At 39.1% G+C, this 26,257-nt stretch overlaps 1 protein-coding gene across 7 annotated transcripts in view; it reads right to left on the bottom strand.

Annotated features, from left to right (window-relative positions):
* Positions 1 to 26,257, bottom strand: part of St7 (suppression of tumorigenicity 7) — a 233,144-nt gene that overhangs the window by 112,716 nt on the left and 94,171 nt on the right. For 5 of the 7 annotated variants that reach the window (XM_060374061.1, XM_060374062.1, XM_060374063.1 and 2 more), the window contains one exon: positions 9,389 to 9,471. The exons of 1 other annotated variant lie outside the window; for it this stretch is intronic. In XM_060374061.1, the coding sequence (XP_060230044.1) occupies positions 9,389 to 9,471 (83 nt within the window). Of the gene's footprint in view, positions 1 to 9,388; positions 9,472 to 19,273; positions 19,390 to 26,257 lie in introns of those variants that run through there. One more of the 7 variants, XM_060374064.1, reaches the window with a different exon arrangement.

Here is a 26,257-nt window from a genome sequence, read left to right as displayed (position 1 = left end):
TCTAGTTTGCCAAATAACTTGGGATTTAAAATGCAAAATTATGCATTTCTTAGTTTTAAAACCTTAATCTCTCCACTACTCTTTCTCCTTCCCACGCACCATCTCTGGAGTAATACAGATTAAGTAGGGTGGGAATCCAAACCATCCATCAACAGGGTATGGCAATGTTAGATATCCAATGTTGACTCTATCTAGTTTAAGGGCAAATACTCTTAACTAAGAAGCCAGGCTCGTTGGTCTGGTTTCTGGTTTCTCTGGGGCTGTTTTCTAGTGTCTGTGGTCAAGTCAGAGTGTGCACTCAGGATGGGAAGGATGATGCAATGTTTACAATGCTGGATGGATAGCTCCTCGTGATGGGCCAGGGCAGTAACTGCATGTAACCTAAATAAACAGCAGAATCAAGTTTTAGAGGGTGGGGATTTTGGCTTAAAAAAAAAAAAAAAAAAAGGCTAACACACACTTTTGAAGTGGAAAAAGCACCATGAAAAAAAAAATATCTGAAAGTACAAAAGCACAAATGACCAAGAGGCATGCTGCCAAGATTCCAGGAAACACACTCCCTGGAAGGTAATTTACTTTGTGTGGATGTGAGCCTGCACACTTGCATGCATGTGTGCATATGTGCATCTGTGTGTTAGATGCCTGTGCGTGTAGGTGCACTCACCCATGCATTGCACATCATTTTCTTTAATTAACAAGAGGATTATCAAGCATATGAGATAAACCAAAGCATCTGGCAAGCGCTGCAGTGATATATATAACTATTGTTTAGTGTCCCTTTGGATTCTTAAGTACATCCTTTCCTTCATAACAACTGGCCCTTTCAAAGTCACTTACAACTCAAGACTGACATTAACTGCAAAGAAAAAAGGAAGGAAAGAATGAAGGACTGAGGAAGGAGAGAAGGATAAAAGAAAAGAAGGGAGGGAGGATGGGAAGAAAGGCACTAAGAGCAATCAGCTCTTTCCTTTCCTATGCTTGGTTTATAAATACTATAAAGCTACTATGTGGGCTTTGGCCTCCTGCTTCCTAACTCTCAGCCAATCCCTCATTAGCCACCTGTTTCCCTAAACAGCTGTGGCAGCTATGTGTGGAATTGTCACTCAGACTCTCCCACCCCCATTTCTGGGCACCTTCTGCAAGGACAAAAAGAGACAGGAAGATGAGGCATTCTTCAAGGTCAGAAGCCCACCTGGGTCTATATATAGTCACTGGGTAGGATTTTCTACTAGAGCTTTCATTATTGTGGCCTGGAGATAAATACCATTCTCCTGGGCTCGAGAGTAGTATGGAGATCACTAAGAATAGGAAGAATTTGGCTTGCATAATCTGTCCCAAGCCCAGTACTTCATACTACGATGGTACCTGTCCTTTAAGACTCTACAGATGCTGACTGAGGCAGTCCTCAGGATCCAAAGCAAGCTCCCTAGATAACTCTGCTGCTGCTAACTCCTGCACTCACTGTATTATCTGGACAATCAACTGCTGTTCTTTAAGCATCAACCATGGTGTTCAGGACACAATAAAGTACATAAAAACACAAATATGGGAGCTGAAGAGATGGCTCAGTGATTAAGAGAATTTATCACTCTCACAAAGGACTCAGACTTGGTTCCCAGCACCCATATGGTGGCCCATACCCATCTGTAACTCCAGTCCCAGGGAACTCAACTCCTTTTTTTGGCTTCTGAAAGGTACCAGGCACATACATAAATAAATTCTGGCAATATACTCACATACATAAGAAAACAAATCTAAAAAAAGAATAAAAACTAAACAAACCAATTCTAGTTTAGAAAGGAAGAGGACAATAACTAATCACAAAAATAACATAGGAAAAGTTGTGCTAAGTGTTGGTCTGTGTTCTAAGAAAAAGAAAAAACTGTCTCCTCCTGAAAATGCCATAGGCTTTCACTCGTCCTCTGGCCTCCTTTCTCTTCTTTATATTTTTCTTCTCTTGTCCATTTTCCCTACTCATCCCTTTCATATGTACTTGGTCCATTCCTGTAAGTCTGTGAAAATGAAAAATATCAGTTTCTCAAACCTCCTGGTAACCACCTTCCCAGGTAGCACTTCTTGTGAAGGCAGAATAACATGGCAGAGCAATGGACAGTTAAATCCTAAACATAACCCCAACTATACTCAGCAAGCAGGGCTGAGCACACCCTTTCTGGATGTCTGGTCTATAGGTCTTTCCTGACCTACAGTTCCACAACTTACAAGCTTACCAATTTATACAGATTAGAAAAGACAAATTCGGTGGTTCTGTCTTTTTCTCTATTCTAGTTTGTTCATATTCTCCAGCTTTGCTGTGTCTAATTGTTAATCCAATAAAATGCTCTTGTTCACAGGTCCTGACAAGCTTCTGTATATACTCATTGCCTGGCTCTTGGGCTTCCTCAAAAGATCATTAATTTTCATGGTGAACCCAAGACATTGTAAAGTTGATAAGGCTAAACAGGCCTCATCTTCCTTTCATTGTCTGCAGACTTGGCTGCAATCTGGTCCCTACAACATTTCTCATTCTGTTTCTCATGGGTTTCTTAATTCCTGACACAAGCTAGCATCTATGTGCTACTGTGCACCATCCACAAGCCATTCTAGTCAAGTGTCTTCAAGTTTTTTCTTTTAACCCTGACCTCCAGCATTGTGATCATTTTATCTGTATGAAGAGTTTTAGGATTTTAGATGAAGAGTTGAAAGGAGACAGAACAGCTACTTTATTCTGTTACCTTGAACAGGGATAAAAGAGGACACAGACGGATCAGGACCTGAATCCTACCATCTATCTGCTCTATAACCTTGGGCCAAATTACTAAGCCTTTGTGTCTCTTTACACTCAGCAATATGAACACAAGGGTAATAACTACCACTTTGAATTTCAGTGAGCACTAAAGGAAACAAGGTGCTTATTCAGTAGCTGATACAATGGGTACAGCTTTTTCCTCCTTTCCCTCCCTCCAATCTGTCACACACACCTTGTTCCCTCTCAAATTCATGGCCTTTTAAATTTAATTCTAATTTAATTGCTATCATACACAAAAGCATAAATATAGAAATATAGCTTGCTCAGTCCATTTAGCATTTTTGTATATACATATGATCTCAGGGCTGACCAGCTAGTATTAGATAGTCAGTTAGGGGCTCATCCAGGGGAAGACAGTTTCTCCCGCCTCAGCATTCCTTAGTTCCCTACAATCTTTTGTTTAGGGGCAGGGTCACTTTCACCCCTCATCAAAGAAATTTCTCTTTAGACAAAAGACCACAACTCATCAAAATTCAGAGAACAACCCCTCATGGGGAGTCTAGCCCCAGTTAATACATTTGCAACAGGGAACAATCACAGAAGAGGGATCAGAAGGATGGCAAGAGCCAGAGGACCAGAAAATCAGCTCTGAGAGTGTGTCCTCCTAGACATGACTGGGATGCTTCACCTACAGTAACTCAACAGTGTGGCATTCCAAAACGAGGATACCACCAACAGACATGGTCACATCTTACAGCTCAAGTCTTCCTAGTGGTATCTCTTCTACCAACCACTTTCTGAAAAGATGCTTCTTATATACCCAACCATGAACTAGCATTTTTAACTTACTATTCTAATTTTCTTTACTTTGTTACTTATTCTGACTTTTTAAAGTTTACCTTGCATGCCTTTTTTATACCTTTCCACATAACATATATTCATGCTATATATGAGTATATGTACAGGGGCACTCGATACACATGTTCGTAGGGATATAAGCATTCATGTATAAATATCAATATCATATGTAACAGTTTCTCTACCAAGATTTTGATTAAATTAAAGTGAATTGTTTTCTCTACATGCACACATTTCCATTTTCAAAGCAAAAGCAAACCCCAGTATGTTCTTTGAAATGAACATTGCCTGAAGAGACTCTTGGGTAGACTGGATGCAGCCTTGACAGTAGATAGAGGGTAGAACTGACGGGTTTTGAGTGTTGGGACGGGGGCCTTTCCTGTGGCAGGGCCAGCCTATGCTGAGGAAGCTCATATCAGGCAGGCAAAGAGGGACCAGGAAGTTAAACAGAAAGAGGCTGTCTGCATGGGTGTGGCCACAGGAACCACAGAGAAGAGCAAATGAGGCAGGTAGCTTAGCAAATTCACTGCCAGTCTCAACCTCTGAAGGAAAACTACCAGTGGCATCTAGTCAGATATATCCATCTATTTTTAAAGAAATTGAGGTGAAAGTAACTTTTTTAAATTAAATTGTTATTTTTTTATATTAATTACAGTTCACTGTGTATCCCAGCTGTAGCCCCCTCCTTCATTCCCTCCCAATCCCACCCTCCCTGCCCCTCTCTAACTCCACAGATCCGGTAGGCCCTCCTCCCCTTCCATCTGACCCTAGCTTATCAGGACTCATCAGGACTGGCTGCAGTGTCGTCTTCTGTGGCCTACCAAGGCTGCTCTTCCCCCGAGGGGGTGGGGGGAAGGGAGGAAGGTCAAAGAGCCAGCCACTGAGTTCATGTTAGAGACAGTCCCTGTTCCCATTACTAGGGTACCCACTTGGATACTGAGCTGCCATGGGCTACATCTGAGCAGGGGTTCTAGGTTGTCTCTATGAATGGTCCTTGGCTGGAGAATCAGTCTCAGAAAAGACCCCTGTGCCAGATATATTTGGTCCTTGTGGAGCTCCTGTCCTCTCCAGATCTTACTAACTCCCCCTTCTTTCATATAATTCCCTGCACTCTGCCCAAGGTTTGGTTATGAGTCTCAGCATCTGCTTTGATACACTGCTAGGTAGAGTCTTTCAGAGGCCCTCTGCGGTAGGCTCCTGTCCTGTTTCTTGTTTTGTCCTACTTCCAATGTCCATCGCATTTGTCTTTCTAAGTGAGAATTGATCACCTTACCCAGGGTCCTCTTCTTGTTTAGCTTCTTTAGGTGTACAGATTTTAGTATGTTTATCCTGTCTTTTAGGTCTAGTATCCACTTATAAGTGAGTATATACCGTGTATGTCTTTCTGCTTCTGGGATACCTCACTCAGGATGATCTTTTCTACATCCCACCATTTGCCTGCAAATTTCATGATTTCCTTGTTTTTAATAGCTGAGTATCCATTCCTCCGATGAGGAATATCTGGGTTGTTTCCAGGTTCTGGCTATTATGAATAAAGCTGCTACAGACATGGTTGAACAGATGTCCTTGTTGTATTCTTGAGCATATTTTGGGTATATGCCTAGGAGTGGTATAGCTGGATCTTGAGGTAGCACTATTTCTAATTGTCTGAGAAAGCACCAGCTTGATTTCCAAAGTGGTTGTACAAGTTTACATTCCCACCAGCAGTGGAGGAGGGTTCCCCTTTCTCCACATCCTCTCCAGCATGTGTTGTCACTTGAGATTTTGATCTTACCATTCTGATGGGTGTAAGGTGAAATCTCAGGGTTGTTTTGATTTGCATCTCCCTGATGGCTAAGGACATTGAGCATTTCTTTAAGTGTTTCTCTGCCATTCTATATTCCTCTACAGAGAATTCTCTGTTTAGCTCCATGCCCTATTTTTTAATTGGATTACTTGATTTGTTGCTTTTTAACTTCTTGGGTTCTTTATATATTCTGGATATTAGCCCTCTGTCAGATATAGGGTTGGTGAAGATCCTTTCCCAGTCTGTAGGCTGTCGTTTTGTTCTGACGATAGAAGACAGTAACTTTTATTTCTAAGTGTATTTGTTCAGTTAATTGACTTTTTCTTCATGATGGAAATACTAGGCTTTTGTTTTTACATCTCTTCTTAAACATCAAATAACATGGTCATTTCTCATTCTAGCATACGAATCTTGAGGTTCTCAGACAGCCAATTTACCCAAGAGTGGCCCTATACTCTCAGAGTTAGTGGCAGGCACCCAGAACATTGCTGGGGAGAGGAATCTCTCTGATGCCTGAAAGCAAACTGCTAAGCATTCCATGCACACAGCCATTTTTCAAAGCACATGATTCTTTACTCCCCCTGGAAATGCACTCAAAAGAAAAAAAAAAAAGTGGCAGCATAGAATCCTAAACCCTGAAATCATTTTCAAAGCCTAGCAAAGCTGAGTCCCCAGGGGCAATGTGATAGACACCACTGTCAAACATGGGTAAGGCAGAGACCTACGGGTACAGATAGCTAGTACTGCATACAAAATCAGTATGCCCTCAGAAAAGGTCAGTGTTTTTAGAAAGGCCATCCACATTTCTGCGAGACAGGTTACTCTGCTCTAAGCATTTCATCAGTCAGAAACAGTTTCTGCTTCTGAAGTGTAGCCCAGCAGTGACCATGCAGTCACAGCAGCTGCCTGCCAAGCACCGGAGAAAGCATGGGAGCTCAGGTCTGCAAAGGCAGCCGAGGCCCAGGGAAATCCCTTTACTGATGAGGCTTCTTCAACCATCCCTCAGTTACAGGAGTGACAACCCTTGAGCAGATTTACCAGAAAGAAAGGAAATATCTACACAGTGGTAATTAATTTATATCCTGTAAACCCACAGCAAGGCACTCCCAGAACGAAATCCAGAACTGCCTTTGTGCAGCAGGCTGGAAAGGCAGCTGCGACTTAACTGGAACGGCAGTAAAATGAGTGATGAAAGACACGCTGCCTCTGTAAGACAGCCTGGGTTCCACTCTTGTTCTGCCCTTTGCCAACTATGCAGCCTACAGGCAGGTTACCGATTTGCCTGGTTTGAAGTGCAAAGAAAGAACAGCAGCAAACTGTGCTGCTGAGCAGAGAAAATGAATAGCTGGGATCAGTGCCAGGCATAGCCAGCATCACGCAAGCAGGCTGGGTTCTCCACGGAGCCTTGTGAGAACAGAATGCATGGACAACACTGACCTTTCTCCAGTCCAGCAAATTAGTGGATTCAGTATAAATCATGTCCACCCCTCCTCCTAGGCAAGGCTTGTTTTTCCTGTTTGTTTACGCAAAAATATTCCAAGGATTTATCACAAAGAAGGTCTTAAAATATATTATTTAAAGTATAAATGGTATCTATGAGATATTTAAAATACCTGTCCCCTCTTCCCACAAAATGTGCATTTGTGTGTGTGAAAGAGAGTTTGTGTGTTATAAAATATGTGTTCAGATGTACTTAACGGCAATTTATGAAGCAAGTGAACACATTTTCTTACAAATACTACAGTGGGAATTGGAAAATGTAGATTGGAGGCATGACTACTTTGCCACAAAGTAATTGTATGAGTTGAATCCCAAGAGTTCCTTTTCTTTCCTTGAGAAGTCTCAAATTTCCCACCTGAAAAATAAAAGCTTACACCTAATGACCCCGGAGTCCTAGGAAGTTCACATTGCTCCTCAGTTACTGGGAGGCTGGCCATAACTCCCTCCATGCTGCTTCCCACTACTACCCATGTCTTGCCTTCTCCTGACTATTGAGCTCCCGGCAAACTAATATAATTTCTTACCTAACACTACATAGCAACCCTCCTAATGAGTATCTTCCATTTAATCAATACAGTAGAAGCTTTTGGAGTGATTCATTCTCAGACTTTTGCCATTTAGCTGAATTTTTCTCTGGGATTTCCTGGCAATGCTGTTTCTGGTTTTGTTCAATGAAGTCCTTTGATCATTTTTCTCTGCTCTATGTCCCCTTCATTGGAAAATACTCAGAGAGTATCAAAATATTTTTCTCCACCAATTTTTGTCTTAGATTAACAATATTTTCATTTAATTATTTTCTCGTTTCGCTGATGTTTTGCACTGCCTTATGATTTCAGTTAAAGTAAATTCTTGTAGTTGGTGACCTCTCACCACTGTGGTTTTCAGACTATCAGATTTCATGTTCTACTAAAATCTCCTCAGTTCTCCAATCACCTTACTCAAGAGGAATGTGGAATTGCTACAATTTCTTGCCCAAGTAGTTATAATAAAATAACACCATACACTGTCACTGTTATTTCACAAGAGAATTTTAACATTAAAAATCAGGAAGAAGTTGATGTTAGAATAAAATACAGTCCCTGGGCAGAATGACTTAATAACCAACCCGAGGCTTCATGAGGAACTCTCTCTAACAGTGCCCTTACCTTTCTCAAATTTCCTGAACAGAGCTGAGGTGTCAGAGATGCAGGCGTGGGCAGTGGGTGTGTAAGAGGCATGTGCTACACACCAGGACACCTCCCTTTTATGGGTGACCGTTAATATGTGGCCCCTTGCCTCAGGTTGATATTTGCACTCTGCTGCGGGCTTTCTATAGAGATTTCTATCATGACTCCTACTGATTTTAGTCACAGCCTGACTCCACAAACCCAGCTTTGCACGTTTCCCAGAACCCATGTAATACAAATACAAGAAGCTGACCCTAGATATGCTCTCATCTCAAAAGGATGTTCTCCACACTGCCATTATTTACTTCATCTATTTACAGAATCTGACTTTCTCCACATTATAAACTCAGACTGCTGAAATCTTTTATTATTCCAAGGAAATGCATGTTCTTTGCTCAACATGTTTGTACATATCTTCCCTTAAAATGGTTTCTACTGATAATTCATTTCCTTAATAATAACAACTGTACATTTTTTACTTGCACCTATTTCTACAATAATTAGTAATCACAAGATTGTGCCTACAGAAAAAATTAAATTTCTCTCCCTTAAAGATTATTAAATTATATGAGACTGGTCGCGTTGAGTTTAGGCAGTCCCATAATGTTTACTAAAGTGAACTATAATAGGTAATATATTCCTGCATACCTACAGCTATTACAGAATATAAGGTAATGAAGCTGTAAGATGATTTTTTTGTTTTGCCTATTTGAGGTAAAAAAAAATATATATATATATATACCTATTTTTTAAGGAAATAAAAACAAATGTAAACATTGAGAGAAAAGAATATGAAGGGAGAAAAAGTTTAGGACTGCCACAATCCAGACTAACACATTTAAAAACAATATGCATTATTCCTACTGATTTAAGTCCAATAATCCATTATGATAAATATATGAAAAGGTCTTAGTTGAACTGAGCCACTTTCATGCATCAGCAATATCCATCTGTCTGTCTGTGTGATTTCTGTGGTGATGGGGATTGAATCCATGGCTTTGTAAATAGGAGATAATAAGTTCTTTACCACTGATCTGTGGTTCCCACACATCTTACATGTTTAGCGGATACTAGAATTTAGCCTAGAAACATCTCTTCTTTTCACACATGTTAAGAATTGTTTTTTCTTTCAGCAAAAGAAAGGATTGTAAAACTGTTTTTCCAATGTCCAGAGCATGTAAAGCCGGGTAAGTACAAGTCTTCTCTTTATCTGCGTCGGACAGGGATGCACATGCAAGGTGAGCACTGAAAGCTGCGGATATACGCTCTCCCAAACTGTTCCTTAATGTACACGTTAATGCGCTTTTAAATTAGAAGAATCACGTCACTTACCAAAATAAGTCCTGATATTAGTGAGGAAGTGCCTGTCAGGGCCACATAGAACTTCGGGGTTAACGTGTTCAAAAACATGCTCACTGAAAAAAACAACAAAAGGAAAAGGGAAATGATTGAGAAAGGCATAACTGTACCAGGAAAACTTTCTGTGTATGTCTTAAGATTGTGTGTGTGCGTATACGTATAAGTGATTGGCAGGCATGTATGTATGTGCGCTACATGTATTCAGTATCGAAGGAGTCCAAAGAAAGGATCAACATCCCCAGAACTGCAGTTACAGATTAGCGTTGTAGCCAACATGTTGGGTGGTAGGAACTGAACCCCTGCTCTCTTCAAGAACACTGAGTTCTCTTAACTACTGAGCCACCTCTCTAGCACCTAACTCATTTATCTTTAGTCCTTGTAAAATCATGTGTTTCTCATGACCAGAATTTCTAGAACCATAGCAAAGCCCCAGCAAAATGAAGAACTAGTACACTGATTCAGAAAGGCAGGTATCAAGTTATAACCTAAATGCTAAAATACTTGCCAGGTAAAGTACAATAGTGGCAAGTCTGTCAGGGGTATAACCAATGGTTTTCTGCTTGGATTTGAGGCCTGTTACACAGAAAAGAATTTATGCCTAGTAATATAAATAGGTCAAAGGCCTATGGCTGAGGAAGGCATAGGTCTTAGTTTCTTACTGCTATTGTTTTGCTCAACGGAAATATCAAATTGCCTTCTAAAATATTAATATTTGTACCCATAGATTTGTACCTTACTCAGAGAAACTTGTTTTTGCAGTAGGTAGCAAGCAACACATAGACATATAACTGGTCAGTGTGCTGAGCATAAATGACAATTGAGTGTTCACCCCGAAATCAGACATTTATTCTACCTTTAAAGTTCAGGGAAGAAAGAGAGGAAGGAAAATAAGGACAAAAGGATGAGGAGGAGTGCTGTAAAATGTTTTCTTCTGGACGGGACACGGCCATTACACTCAGGAACTCACAGCAGCTATAATTACCTACACAAGACCTACCCAGTCAATTCAGTCAGTATTCCTGGCTGAGAAAGGGTTCACAAGGCTTCAACCCTAGTTGAGTTGCTACTAATTGATAGCTGCTAAGGAAAAGTGAGTCATTTTTCTTTGTGAAGTTCCAGAGGGCCGTTTAAAGACTCTATTAGTGCCAATTGCTACTTTGAATTAAGATATGTGTTTTCCGGCCCTGAAAAAAAAATCATCTGTAATTAAAAAGATATCAGAACCATTAAGAGAAACATTTGTTTTCCTGGTTTTTGTGGTAGTCAGCTAGAGCTGAAAAATAAGCTGTGATTAAGAAGAGACCAGCATGATTAAGGTGAATCTTTGAGGAAGCACTTCCTCGGATTCAGAAACCCCGCTTTCTCATTTCAGATTCAGCACACAGAATCTGTGCTCCAAGGCAGTCACGGTCGTGCCTTATGCGAGCAGCTGAACTTACTCATGGATAGGAGTCACCCAGGTGTTGCTGGTTTTAAAGGCATGAAGGGGTCATGGAAAGCAGCTGAGGCTTAGCACTGTGAGAGACCATGAGAGGCCTCTGGCGAATGTGTAGTCTCAGTAGCAGTGAAGGCCCAGGCTTGAAGGAGTCATGAGAGAAGTTGAGACTCATCACCATAAAAAAAAGCCCAGGATATTGGCGAAAATGCAGCCCGGTTGTAGAAAGAGACGCCAGCATTTCAGAGATGCCAGTACCATGGCATGACCATCAAGGACAGAAACAGTGGTGGAGAGGAGGCAGCGGAAGCCTAGAAGACATGCTGTGTGTGGTGCACACAGTGGAGGCAGAGGAGTGACCAAAGCCCTTTGGAGGAGCTCGAAGATCCTGAATGAGTCCCAGACGTTGCACATTTAGGTATTTATACAGGTGGGGTTTGATTTTGCTTTGTTCAGATTATAACTGTGCCCTGATTCTTCCATCTTGAAGAAAGTAATTTAATTTAATTTTGATTCTACAGGAACCCACAGTTGAGGAACTGTGAACTTTTTAAACAGACTTTGGGTTTTTAAAGAGAGTGAACTTTTCATGTGTTTGAATTTGTAAATATGTGAGACTTTTAAACTTATTTACATTTTATACTGTGAGTTTTTATTTACATGCCATCTTGGGGATAAATGAGAAAGGAAAAGTTCTAATGAAATGTGATATTTGTATGTCAAGTTGACAAGGGGTCAGTTGTACTTGCTGGGTTTAGTCAACTTAATACAAGTCATCTGAGAGGAGGGAACCTCAATAGAGGAAATGCTTCCATAAGATCTGGCTTTAGGCAAGCCTTTACAGTGTTTTCTTAATTAGTGGTTGGTGGGGAAGGGCTCAGCTCGTTGTGGCTGGTGCTACCCCTGGGCTGTTGGTCCTGGATTCTATGAGAAAACAGGCTGAGCAAGCTATGTGTGGAGCAAGCCAGTAAGCTCCATTCCTCCATGGCCTCTGCATAAGCTCCTGCCTCCAGGTCCCTGCCCTGCTTGAGTTCCTGTCCTGGCTTTCTTCAGTGATGAACAGTGATAAGGAAGCATAAGCCAAATAAACCCTTTCCTCCCCAAGTTGCTTTGGTCATGTTGTTCATCACAGCTATAGTAACCCTAACTAAGACAAGCAGCAAGTAGACCTGAGGCAGTCACCAACATAGTAATTATGAAAATAAAAATGGACATGGGCATTTGATAATAATGCTGGCTAATTGCAGGATGCTCAAGATGAGTGGTAAGGAAATCCAAAACTTACCAAGAGTTTCTTTTCTGTCCATTCCTAAATAAAACACAACTCCTCTCTCTGCTGCCACTTAGCATGCTGAGATGTAAGTCTCTGAAAATCTGAGAACTGAGGAGATGCTTTCTAAAAAAAAATCTGGTAATAAAATATCTTCATAATACATCTGTAAAGAGTCTTTTTTTCCCTCTAGGCATATTTTAAATACATAGCATTTTTCCAGTTTTCCGTCCAGTCAGCTCAGTTAGTATGAAGAGCACAACAGGAGCACCTCTCCCTGCTGTCCTGCCCTCCTTGTGCTGGGTCTCAAGCTTTTCCATATCACAGTCCTCTTAAGAAATCCTATGGCATTCATCTTTGTGAGGGCGAAGCAAGGAGGTTTATTTTTAGACTCATTGCTAAGGTAGGAAGCACTCATAAATCATCCTGTCTACTCTTCCTGGACCCTTGATGTTGCCTTGGCAACTTTACAGGTATCCTGTTTCTGCTTTACAGAGCAGCCAACTCCATAGGGGCACTGAGCTGAACAAATTCTTTTTCTCAGCTGTGATCTAGGAAAGTATTGTTGGAGCATGCTATATTAGTATGAACCATGTATCATTAACTTTTCATGTCATCTTCTCCTTTGCTAGGGAGGGGCCATCTGACACTTTTTCCTGTCATCAGGAAGGACTGCCCAAAGCCCTACCATCCCTGAAGACAAGTGAAGTAAGATTTCAGATGGTGGGTTTCCTTTCACTTACAACTAAATACTGTGAAGAACTGCATTCTGGTGGGAAAAAAAATTGTATATTTCATATTCTCAGCTACTTACATATGTTTTAAGCTAAGTTTGAAAATGATTTTTAAAGTTAAATATAAATACAACAAAAGTAATTTTTGATGCATGGAACTTTGTATTCTTCCCCCCTCCCGTGTATGTAGGGTGAGATGCAGGTTAGGTAAGTTCCATGATTGCTTCCTTGCTAAGATAAGAATTTCCCAGATATTATAAGATATTATTCCCAATAGCAAGACATTGGCTGTACAGAGCCCTTAAAATTAGTCATTTGGGAGGAAAGGGAAAGGGGAAATGATATAATTATATTATAACCTAAAATTTAAAAGACAAAATTTTAAGAATTAGGCTCTTGTGATACAGCTTTACCCTACTAAACTCCAAAGACACTTTTCTTTTTAAAGCAATTTTACATTCCAATCTTTTCCAAATACATTGTGTATACTTATTTTTACCCTGAAACAGAATGTCTTTATCATATTTCAATCTTGCAGTAGTAACTCCACCAAAATAGATACAAACTGTACTACTGTTAGCATGTAGCAATGTTTTCAGAAGCTGACTTTATTCAGAATTAAATGCCATTTCCCTTCAAAGCTAACTAATACAGGACAGAAGTACTCTTAAGTCTTTTTACATTCTTTTTATCACTTGCTGTGCCAGTCCAGAAGTAACTATAATTTTTCATTGCATTTCTACTCTAGTATGTCTTTTCTCATGTATGATGTGCTACTTAAAATCTGTTGTAAATGCAAAGGCAGGTGATTATCTATGGGTCAATGAACCATATATGTCCAATGTGTATCAGTCACTGTAGAAAGTACCAAGAACTCAAACATGTTTGACATATAATTCTTGTCCTTAAGGAACTTTGGGTAATTTTAAGAAGTAGACATGTGAACAGTCTATAACAGGCTACTGTGATTCTGAGTGCCAATGAGGTACTCTTTTCTCAGCTCTGACTGGAGTGGGAGAAAATGTGCATCAATGTATTCCTTTGAGAAAGCCTCCAAATTAGTGCCACAAAGCACATGCATGAGAATCATGCAAAATAAGAGCTATAATTGACAGCCAAAATTAAGGGGTCCTTGGTACTCCTTTGAGGCTCAGCTCTGTGTATTCTATGCACTAGCTTTTTTTCTCACTTAATGTTTATAGTCATAGGAGTTGAAAAGGCTGGACTGCTGAAGAATCGCTAGAGTGAATGATACTTGTTCTCATAGGACAGCTGTGGTGAGTGATGGAAAAGAACATTCCCAGAACTTCTTGTTCACACTGGAGGGCACATACAGTATCAGCCATGCAAACTGTGCAGGCAACTTTCTAGCATCTTGAGAGAAATGAGTTCCTGACTTCTCATTTATCCCTCCTTCATTGGAAGTTACACAGAAAAAATTAGAGAAGCATCAATGGTTAGGCTTAGGAAAACTGCATGCTGTAAAGTTGAATATAGGAATTCATTACTTAATGTGCCTAACAGAGAGAACTGCCTAACTGAAGGTTCACATGATTGGTAACAGTAATCTACTATAGCAAAAAACTTAAATATAAAATTCATAGAAACAACAAGGCAGGGCACTAACAAGAGTAGGGAAAACCCATCTAAACTCTGAAATACTTCCCTATAAATCTTCTACATGTATTAATATTAGCTGATTCATTTAGTTATATAAATGGCACTTAGTTCATCAAGTAAGATACAGAACCAGCACTGAGAGTAGCATATAAGATACTAATAATGATATTAAGCCTGTACTTTCTTAAATTATTTTTATTTTTGACAGTTTCACAAATGAATATAATGTTTTGACATATTTTTCTCCCTTTATCTTTTTCCCATTGACCCTCTTTTTCTTCCAAATGTGTCCCCCTCTAACTTTTATGCTATTCAGGGGCTCTACAACTAGTTACATCATACTCCAAAAATATATAGTTTATATATTTATTATATATTGCACAGTTTATGTAGTAAGGCAAAGAGAAGGTGAAGTGGATTGTGGGGCAAGACAGAGATTCCTGATAGAAACTGATAGAGTAGCAGATAAAACTGGCATCGATGAGAATTACTTCAAAGAAGCCAGCTCCTGAAATACAGCTAACACTACAGGAGTCAACTCAACAGGTGTGTATAGCTCTTGAGAATATCAGATAAGAGTCAAAGTCTAGGTAACATTGTTGAAGTGAGGCCAAGGTCACACTGCCAATGAGCAGAGAGAGTGAGTGGTGGGCTTTTATATAGGAATGCAGTGAGAGAATTCATGATATGAGACCTAAGTGAGAAGACAAGGAGCATGTACTAGAGTAAAGCTCCTATTCCACTGTGGAAACAAGGAGTCCTTTGAAGAAATAAACACTGCTATATTCTCACACTACAGGTTTAATTATTAGAAATTTATCAACTGTTCTGAGTGTCTTCTTATTCTATATACCTTTAAGAAAAAAATAAAGCATGGTGAAGGTGAAGCATTTCAACTGATTGTACTTTAAGCCTAGTAACTACACATATGTATATTCCTTTATTAACACATGAGATATGGCCACACAAAAATAATTCCTTTCTGTTCCATTCTGCTCTTTGTGCTTTCTATTACCTGATTGACTTGATTTGTTTTTAAAATCCTTTGCTAACTCACAGGTAGTTTGCTTCAAACCAACATAACAGTTTGGGCCAAAAAAGCATTGTACCTTTTTTTCTTCCTTCCTTCCTTTCTTTCTCTCTCTTCTTTTGTTCATTCTCTAAAATCTCAGTAACGAATTTATTTATCTTTGACGATGGAACCTGCCCTCTGCCACAAGAAAAAGGCCTGTTGGGAACTTATGTGTATGACCCAGAGAATGATCTAGAATAACCATATTTTCTGTTGTGAATAAATTTATTAAGTAATAAACCAGGAAGGAAGGGAAAGAAACAGAAACAACATCTAACTGCATTCTTAAACTATCCACCAGATAATTTAAGATATCTCTTCCCCTCCGACGTTAGCACACACCCCTCTTCCAGACCCAGCCTCCTACTGAGACTTCACAAGTGTGACAATTTTCCAGTATGATGTATATTGCAGAGCTGTTCTAGCCATGCTCCTGTACATGCTCTAACTACATGTACAACCTAGAGGGAAGGAGCCACCAGGCAGGCCAGGACACCGGAGTCCAGCTGCTCCCCTACCTGGCTGCTCAGAATAAGCCTAGAGCTTTACTGTTTCCAATTCTATTACTATATTTAGCTTTACATTTGCAACAAATAGCCAACTTCTGTTCCAGGGGCCATGAAACATTGTCTCTCCCGCCCTGTGACTGAAGTGTTTCTCCAAAGGTAAATCACAAATTCACCTTCCTTCACATAATGCCTATAACGTGAGAGGCAAAGAAAACTGGAGCCCTGACCCTTATACTTCCAAATGTCTATAACCCAGTTTTTTTTTCAAATAAATAAAAAAAATTATAAAAGATGGATCTAAATCCCAGATGATCAATGCTGTCTCTGATAGACATGTTCCTATTCCCTGGGGTGATATTTTTTTATTTTCATCTCTATTCCTGTTATCTCAAATGGTTTTCAGCCATTTCTATCCCTCACTGGAATTTTACCTGTGACAAAGAGGCAAGTTGACAAGTTGTGTATACTTAATTAGCATATGCCTAGTGGCTGAAGCTAAAAAAAAAGGGCAGGTATTTTAGAGATGTGTAAGCAGTTGATTAAAGTTAATTAAGCCACTATCATTCATTTGACTGAGTCAGTTAACCTCATACCAGGAAATTCTGCAGCCCAAACTCAGAAGGTATCATCTAAGCAGCAATATTATCAATGAGTGTTGCCATGGGGACATGTAGTAGAAAACATTGCATCACTGTGAAAATGGCCCCCAATCAAATCCTTTAAAAAGGTAAGAGATTGACTAGAACCACATCAAAATGATAATAATAATAATTCTAAGCAACAAAAGATACCTGTAAAAAAAAAAACTAAGTATGGAGTATTGTATAAACTAAAGTAAAAAATAAGCTACAAAGCAATTACAATTAAAACAATGCAGCTTGGACATAAAAACAGATATTCAGACCAATAGAAGAGAATAGAGATCTTAGAAATAACTCCCTATATCCACAGTAAACTGACTTTTAAAAGGATATAAGCCATATTTATTGAGAAAAGGGTATTTTCAGTAAATGGTTTTAGTGGCAATGCATTATGATAAAAAAAAAATATGTCTTACATTCTAAGAGACGGGAATGTACAATAGACTTCACAGCCAGAGTCAATAATAAACTGTGAAGTCATATAAAACTGCTATCCTACTGTGTACTCAGCCTGTTTGTTTAACCCGCCTTTAAACAATGTAACATCCTGGCTAACTTACCTTGGATTTCCCGTGTTATCAACTTTTACAACGTAAGCTAATACATAGCTATAATCTAAAATTATGTATTCTTCCATGCCCCCCACCCCGAACCAGAGGAATGTATGTGTGTTGTGGTAAGCATTTGCCGGAAATAGCAAATATAGGCTGAAAGTGGTTTTAGAAGATGAATAACCGCCATAATTGTTGAACACAGCATACAGATAAAACTTGATAAACAATGATGTTTCTTTATAATACTGTTTGCTCTCTGGGTCAGTTAGAGGTCACTTGCAGTCAGTTACTTATTTATTGTCAAATTCTGTAAAAGATCTCTGTAGAATGTCCCTCATGTCTTCTCCATATTATACTCTCTGCGCTGTTCAATAAAAGGGAAAGCCAAGTCTCCTGTTAGGGACAGACACACAGGGTCAGGACACTGACACAGGGTGAGTTTCAAAGATAGCCTCATGCAGCCTCAGACTCCTACAGCAGAAAGATAGGAATAATGGAAGACACTAGGAATGTGAGGCAGAAAAGTCAAATCCTGGTTCTTGGAGCAGTGCTTTGATTTGTTTTCTTAGTGTGACACAGATGCATTAAGAGTAATTCTGAGTTTATTATTAGTGCATTCAAACTTACCACAACACCTAAGAATTGAAACTATGAAACTCTTAGGAAAAAGAACTATGGGTATTTTTGGGGACCCTGGAATGGGTAATCCATTTTGGACATGACCTCAATAACAAAGACAAGATAAGAAATATGGACAAATGGTTTGACAACAAACTGAAAAGCTTTTTCAAAACAAATGACCTCATTCTAAGAAGATAGATCTCATAGTATTTGAGAGTAAAACAGGTAGGGATAGGAGGAAGAAGGGAGGACTACAAACAGATTGGTAAATGGGTCCTGTAATACAGAACAGAAATACATGACAGCATGCTGTTTCACATCATTGTGGTTAAAATATTAAAGTACTAATAACAGCAACAACAAAAACTTAGGAGAAAGAATAATGGCTGTTTTATCTCCAAGAAAAGATAAATGCTTCAGAAGACAGCTATGCATAACACAATTTGACCAGTGATACACAAATATATCACGTGAGTACCCCATAGATAAATAAACTAAATAAGATAAAAGTCTAAAAATGTTAAAAAAAAAAAAAGGAAAGAGTTGCTTTTCAAGGTTGCTTATAAAAAAATTAAAATTATAGTTTGTTTGTTTTTTTTTATTTTTTGAGACATGGTTTCCCTGTGTATCCCTGGCTGTCCTGAAACTTGCTCTGTAGACCAGTCTGGCCTCAAACTCAGAGATCTGCCTGCCTCCTGAGCCTGGGACTAAAGGCATGTGCCACCACCATCCAGTTTATTTTAGTGTGTGTGTGTATCTGTGTCTGTCTGTGTCCAGGTACTCATGGAGTCCAAAAGATAGTAACACAGCCCCAGGAGCTGGAGTTACAGGTAGTTATGAAATATTGAGTGTGCTGGGGACTTGGGTCTTCTACAAGAGCACTATTTCTTTACAGTGCCCTCGCTTTGCATTTTTTAATGCAGAATTTTTTTTTAATTTCTTCCTCCTCCACATTTACCAAAAGAAGTAGGAGAGTGACACAGACCACTCATATTGGTGACCTGCACAGGCTATTTTTCCAAGAGATAGCAAAATAAAAGCATGCAAATAAACAAATGTAGAAACCACCAAACAAAATATTTAACATGACTAACATAGTGGTTTTCAAAAATGTCATCTTCAAAATTGTTCAGATTATTATCTACAAAATATACAATACCATTGTAGTGGGGACAAAAAAAAGGTGTCTTATCAGGGCATCATTTTAAATTGTTTCTATCCATCACAAACACAAACTCCAGAGAAATGACCTGGTTGGTGTTTATGGACCATCTACTGAATGCCACCATGTGCCAGACAACTGTTTTGGTTCTAGTTTTTGTCATATGACTCCCCCCAAGACAGACAGCCCATGCTATAAAAGGATGAAAAAAACTGAAGTGTACCAAGTTCAATGACTCACCAAGGACATGCAGCTATTGGATTGCTGAAACTTGATTTAAGCATGGCTCTCCTGACCCCAAAGCCTGTACTATTTTTTCTTGGGCATGTCTTTCTTCTGAGAAATTGACAGTGTGTCTGAAGAGACAGAGAAAAAAAAAAGGTAAAGTGTCCAAGTTTCAGCATTGCTGGTGGGTTTCCTGTGTTCAGCAGCTCTTCTGAAATGATCTGTTACTGTGAGGCCAGGATCTGTGCTTGAGCGTGGGAGGCTGTAAGTCTGAGAACAAGGGAATGCTTCAGTGTGGACTGCACAGGCGTTGAGTTACCTTATCCTGAGCTGATCTCAGCCACTTTATCACCACATACACAACATAAGTGACTCTGACCTCCAGGAAGCCATCATTAGCACTGAAGACTAATGTCTGCATACTCCGATGCCCTCATGTTCTTCTGTCTCTTGTTTCTTTATCTTAGTATATGTCAGGATAAATTATAGTGGCTCACACAGAGACAACACTAATAATCAATATGCAAATGGGCACTCTTTCTCTCATTCTCTGCTAGGTAACACTCGTTTGTTGGTTTGTTGTAATCATTTTTTTACCATATTCTAATGTCATTAAATATTCTCTGAAAATATTATTTTGACAATAATATTTCCCTTTGAAGATTTTGCCTAATTTGTGTAAATGTTTCCACCTCTGGAAATTTGGGTTGTTGCTAGCTTATTGAGAATACCTGCAGCATCAAATTAAAAATTAGTTCTGACGAGTGGGGAGAATTGATGGTATACTAAAGTTTTCATTCTTATTTTCCTAGAGTTTGGTCTCTGGGTGAGTCCTGGTATGTACAGCTTTCCTGTTTCTCCTACTGGGATATCACTCATCTATAAAAATAAAAATAAAAAAATAAAAACTTTCCTTAGTAAGTACATTAACCATTTCTCTGCCATAGTTGATACAATTTTTCTTGGTTTGATGTTTTTTTAATTTCCTTTCTGATTTTTATTTACAGAATTTTTATTTCATGTGCATTAGTGTTTTGCCTACAAGTGTGTCTGTATAAGGGTGTCAGATACCCTGAAACTGGAGCTGCAGACAGTTGTAAGCAGCCATGTCAGTGCTAGGAATTAAACCCAGGTCCTCTCAAAAGAGCCGCTGGTGCTCTTAACCACTAAAGCATCTCTCCAGCCCCTATTTACAGGATTTTCACAGAGTAATTTCTGTGTAATTAAAAGAAAAGTACTTGGGTGTCAGTTTTCTGAGAGAAAACTGCTACATACAATTTGCTCTAAAGTAAAATTTACTGCAATGTTCTTTTCTATCTGCTTGTTGTTGATGGAGAAAATGCAAGGGACTCTGAGTATTTGGCTACACAAACAAAATAACAATAAGCACTATACTAAATGCACTGAATTGCTTAGTGTCCTGGCCACTGCATAGCCAAAAAGGACCATGCATGCCAAAATTATACACGCTGTTCAGTAAAAGGACAGGACATAGGTGAGTAAACACATGACACATACAACTACTGCTTTAAATTTCTTCCAGAGAATGAAAAGCAGAGACACAAAACGTGCACTATTAAAGGACATTCATAGGCTTCATCATAGGCAAAACCAGATTTAGAAAAAATGGGTACATGATACAGACCTATACCTGCAGAGAAAATGAAATGAAAACCTCACTGCTGGAAAGGAATGTTTCAGAAAAACTCCAACTTGAAGGATGCTGAAGAAAACTGTGGCTTTGTTTGCATCTTTCACTTGCTCTCTTGCTCTAAATATTTTAAATTTCTCTGTGTCTGCGTGCTCTGTGTGTGTGTACCATGTGCATGCCTGGCACTTGCGTTCAGAACAGGGCACTGGGTCTTCTGGAACTGGAGTGGTCATAAGCCTCCATGTTTTTGCTGGAAAGTGAACCTGGGTCTTCTGGAAAAGCAGCAAGTGCTTTTAACAACCAAGCTGTCTCTCCAGCCCTGGGAACTGCATTTTAAATCCCAAATTGTGTATGAAATGGCGACTTGTTCTTCTGCTACAGCATCAGTTATCCTTCGTTCCTGTTGTCTTTCAATTTGTTTCTCTCTTCCTTTCTCCTGCTTACACAGTGGTGTGAGCATCCCCTACTTCCTCTGAGTTTCTCTGAAACCATTACCATGCATGAATGACACTATATGATATGAATGAACATAGCCAAATGACAGAAGATAGAAACCTACTGTTCTAAAACCAGCCATTATGGGAGAGGGAACAGCCTGAAATCCATTTGCTCCTATCAGATTTCATCAAGTAAGAACATAAAATGTATTTCTCTGCCCACCATAGTAGAAAACAAAGTAGAGCCTGAATTCAAGAAAACTTTTATAAATGTAATTTCCAAATGGCTAAAAATTTCAGTTACCCTAACATTTTGTAACCATCCACAAACTGCTAAGAATACCAGCGAATACTCACAGGAACTTCATGAAACACCCACAATGCTTTTCCATGCATTGTACTGACATTTAAAACAACAAATTTCAACAACTGTCTTTAGCCTGTCCATTTTTATGGATAAGGAAAATGACAGTCCAATCACGTATTGTTCAAAAGCACATAGCTGGGAGGGAGCAGACCCAGCATGTGAATTTAATCAAATTCACCTTGCAGGCTGAATCCCAACTAGCATTTTGAGATTTCCTCTCATTGAATCTCTGTTCAGAGGGCTTCTCCCACTGGATCCCTTTTCTGAGATTTCCTCCCCCTGGATCTCTGTTCTGAGGGCTTCTACCACTGGGTCTTTGTTTTGGTATTTCCTCCTACTGGATCCCTGTTATGTGGGATTCTTCATCAGGTGCATTCCAAAACTGGTCTTATCCTAGATGCACACACATGCTGCACATAAACACATGGTCAAGTATGTATGTACCGAGATCAACCTTTTCCACCTGTCCTGCTCTTCCTGTCCGATCTGTCCTACCTGGACACCTAGATGTCTAACCTACTTCCTAGATAACATTGTTTGGCATATGGCCTAACACAAAGTGCTACACCACCACCCTGACTGCCTTTCCAGATTAAGATCACTGACAATAGTGACTCATGAAAAATTAGTGCCCACAGATTATAGGTCTTTTACCTAAGGACTAGAAAGATCTCCTGGTTTCAGACCCATACCAGAAATTTATTGCGTAATAGTAGTGCAACTTCTGCTGCTGAATTTAGAATCACAAATTCAAGCATTTAGATGTCAATTTTTCTTTCTTGCAGTGTTAGTGATTGACCCAGATCATAGTGCATTCCAAACAAGGGTTATTCCATTGAGCTTGTCCTGTCTTAAGTGTTGGGATGCATGATGTCTTACCAAATGGCTATGTTCTCTCCATATGTTTTTAATAATCTATCAGCCTCCTTTCCCCATAATTATTATATTTGCTAATCTAAAGAGAAGACAGAAAAGGAGGCTGCAAGGCCGTGAAGCTGAAACAAAAGCCAGCTTTATGATGCTGCCTCTCTTTGCTTATAAGAACAGCCTAGCACCTGGCCTAGGTTTTGTGCTCAGACAAAACAGGAAACAAGTCCTATTGTTTTCTTTCTTCTTTGTGAACTGAGGGAATGTACATGTTTATGTATTATATAACAAAGAGGATTATTATACAACAATATAATATGCTAAATATATAACATGTTTGCTAAAAGTTTCTAAATGTAATAGTATTAATCTGTAATAGGACTAGTTACTCCCTTATTGCTATACTCGTTCTGATTCCTCCATTGTACTTATGAAAATATCAAAAGCAAATGGCATTCAATAAATAGTTGATTGATTCCTAATTTATAAATCATGCTAAAATATACCTTGTGTCTTGGTTACTTTTCTATTGCTGTGACAAAAAAAAAAGGCTAAAACAACTTATAAAAGAATATGTTTAGTTGGGTTTGCTGTTTCAGAGGGTATCTTAGTCACTTTTCTACTGCTGTGAAGAGACACCATGACAAGGCAACTTATAAAAGGAAAAGTTCATTAAGGACTTAAAGTTCATCATGACAGGTAATGTGGCAGTGGGCAAGTATGGCTTTGGAACAGTAGCTAAGAGCTTACACCTTTATCAACAGGTATGAGGAAGAGAAGAAGTTAAATAGAAATGGCCTTTTGTATAAACCTTAAAGCTCAATGACATACCTCCTCCAACAAGGCCATACCTCCTAATCCTTCCCAAAAAGTTTCATCAGCTGGGGACCAAGCATTCTAACATCTGAGCCCATAGAGGCTATACTCATTCAAACTACTACAGTGGGTTGAGTTTATAATGGTGGCAGGAATAACTGAGAAATCACATCTTAATCCACAACCAACTGAGGCTGAAAGAAAAAGAAAATACCAGGAATCTTGCAGAAGTCTTTTGAACAAATCTCAAAACCCACTGCCAGGAGCACACCATTTCCTACAAACCCACTTCTTCCTAATCCTTCCCGAATAGTTCCACCAATTGGAGACAAAGCAGCCAAACAAATGATCCCATGGGGCCATTATCATGCAAACCACCATACTCTGTCACTATAAACATGGCACCGTAAGCATAACAAGCAGTAGAAAAGATCAGTCTTCATCAGTGTGGTGGTTTGAATAGGTTGGGCCATAGGGAGTGGCACTAGTAGGAGGTACAGCCTCATTGGAGGAAGTGTGTCACTGTGGAGATGGGCTCTGGGGACTTACATATGCTCAAGCTATACCCAGTGTAGAACACAGTGCTCTTCTACTGCCTGCGGATCAAGATGTAGAACTGACAGCTACTTCTCCTGCACAGTGTCTGCCTGGACACTGCGCTGCCTCCCACCATGATAATGGACTATCTTTAAAAAAAAAAAAAAGTGTAAGATTTGTTGACTCAGATTTCTGTCTATATCAATAAGAAGAAAGAAATGAATAAAATTACTGCTACAAGATACCAAGTAACATTTAAAACAATTTCTATTAAAATGTTGCAGTCTAAAGGAAATAGTCAATAGCCTAGAAAAATTTAGTAAATTGTACAGATATTTCTAAACATTTCCTGGATACAAGCCATCAATAAGGTAAATAATTTAAGGAGAACTTAAAATTCAAACACTCAAGTGTGTCTCCTACAGATTGTCATCCTGCCTGCAATGTGAGTAACAACAGCAAAGGTTCCTAGGGCCATGTCAGGACCTTCTATGAACTAAGTAAAAAGCAGTGAGTAAAGCCACTACATTTATAAAATTATGAATAAATTCCAATCATATAATTATTTTATAAATATTTGAGATAGTATCCTTTCATGTTTTTCAATTATGGTGATGTTTACCTGTTATTTTGAAACATACTAACTAATATTTCTTTTTCCCTGCTAGAGACAAAGAAATAAAAAGCATTTTGGGGACAACATTGAATCCTTTCTTTCCAACAACACTGACATAGACTCCTGGGCATTTCATAAACCTGTGCTTGAGTGTATTTTTCACTCTGTGTTTAGGTTAGGAATGATATTCTCTGTTCTGAAAAGTATATGGACATTAAAACTCACTGGAATAAATAGGGGTCATATGAAAATGTGCTAACAGGCATCTCTTGAACACAAATACAATATTTTACTAAATCCAGAAAGTTTGATGCTAGAATATCACCTGCTTAAAATAAAGCCTGGAATTTAGGGCTCTTAACTTTTATTTACTTCAATCACTCTATAAATCTGATGAGATCTTGCTCATCACTTTTCAATCACTGAATGTATAAAGAACCTTTCTGCTGTTCTTTGACAATCTCTGCCCACACCTAAGATTTAATTTTAAGGAGATAATAGTGGGTATTTGTACATATTTACATTCAATATTCATAAAACATAACTATAAATGTGTTATCTGTAAAGCCAAATAAAAATCTCCCACAAAAAACAAAGGGGTGAATGCAGCAGTATGTCATTTTCTAAAGCAAGAGTGTGAAGAAATTTTTAAAAGAACACTTAAACTTAGTTTAAACTAAGATATTTAAAAATAATCTGGGGCTGGAGAAATGGCTCAGAGGTTAAGAGAACTGTCTGCTCTTCCAGAGGTTCTGAGTTCAATTCCCAGCAATCACATGGTGGCTCACCACCAGCTATAATGAGATCTGGTGCCCTCTTCTGTTGTGCAGGCGCACATGCTGGCAGAACACTGTATACATAATAAACAAATCTTAAAAAAATAATAATAATCCAACAGAGCAAACAAAACAACAATGGCAAGAAAAAGACCTGTCAGGGTTTTCTGACAGTAAAGAAAAAAGCAACCTATGTGTCTCTGTGTGCCTGAATCTCAACTTTAGAAAGATGTAAACTGAACACTGAAACCTTCTTAACATTTAAGCCATACATTGTACACTCTTCCCAGAGTTCTCTGTCTCACTACATTTAGTATTACATATGGATACCACGGAGATCTATTCAGGAACCTAAATGCTGTTCCAAAGCCAGAAAAAGAACCACTGGCGAAGCCAGCAATTGATTTAATATGCACAGGGTGCACTGAGCAGCGTCACCCACCCAAGCAAGGTCCCTTCCTTCAGTGCTACTGTGGCTGTGTCATGACTTCATCACTGAGCTACAGCTAATTATAAAGCAGATGAAATGCTCAAGGAGAATTCACGCTAGACAATTAACAGACTGGACATTCATTGTCTTGGAGTGTTCCTGCATATGCTAATTCAAACCTCATCATCCATAAAAGCATCCATGCAACCATGACTCTCTTTGTTCTGAATTCTTTCAAGCTTCATAATAGCAGGAATGATCCTGACGTGGAGCATCCTGCTCGCACCATGTAGCTGCCATTCATCTCCATCCAGCTGGGCACAAGTTTCTGTCTCGCTCTGGGCTTTACGTAGGATTCAGTGCAGGTTGCTGTGTGTTAGTAGACTGGTAATAGCGTAATAATTCAAGTAGAAAGAGTAGAACAGTAACGTGGGATCACGATACTCACATGATAACCCAGTAAGTGTAGCAAATCTGTAGCACCGTAAGGTTGGACCATGAC

The sequence above is a fragment of the Meriones unguiculatus genome, chromosome 21 (assembly GCF_030254825.1).
Source record: "Meriones unguiculatus strain TT.TT164.6M chromosome 21, Bangor_MerUng_6.1, whole genome shotgun sequence".
NCBI classification, from domain to species: domain Eukaryota; kingdom Metazoa; phylum Chordata; class Mammalia; order Rodentia; family Muridae; genus Meriones; species Meriones unguiculatus.
Note: the sequence above shows the minus strand (reverse complement) of the source record. Positions and strands in the feature narration are given on the sequence as shown.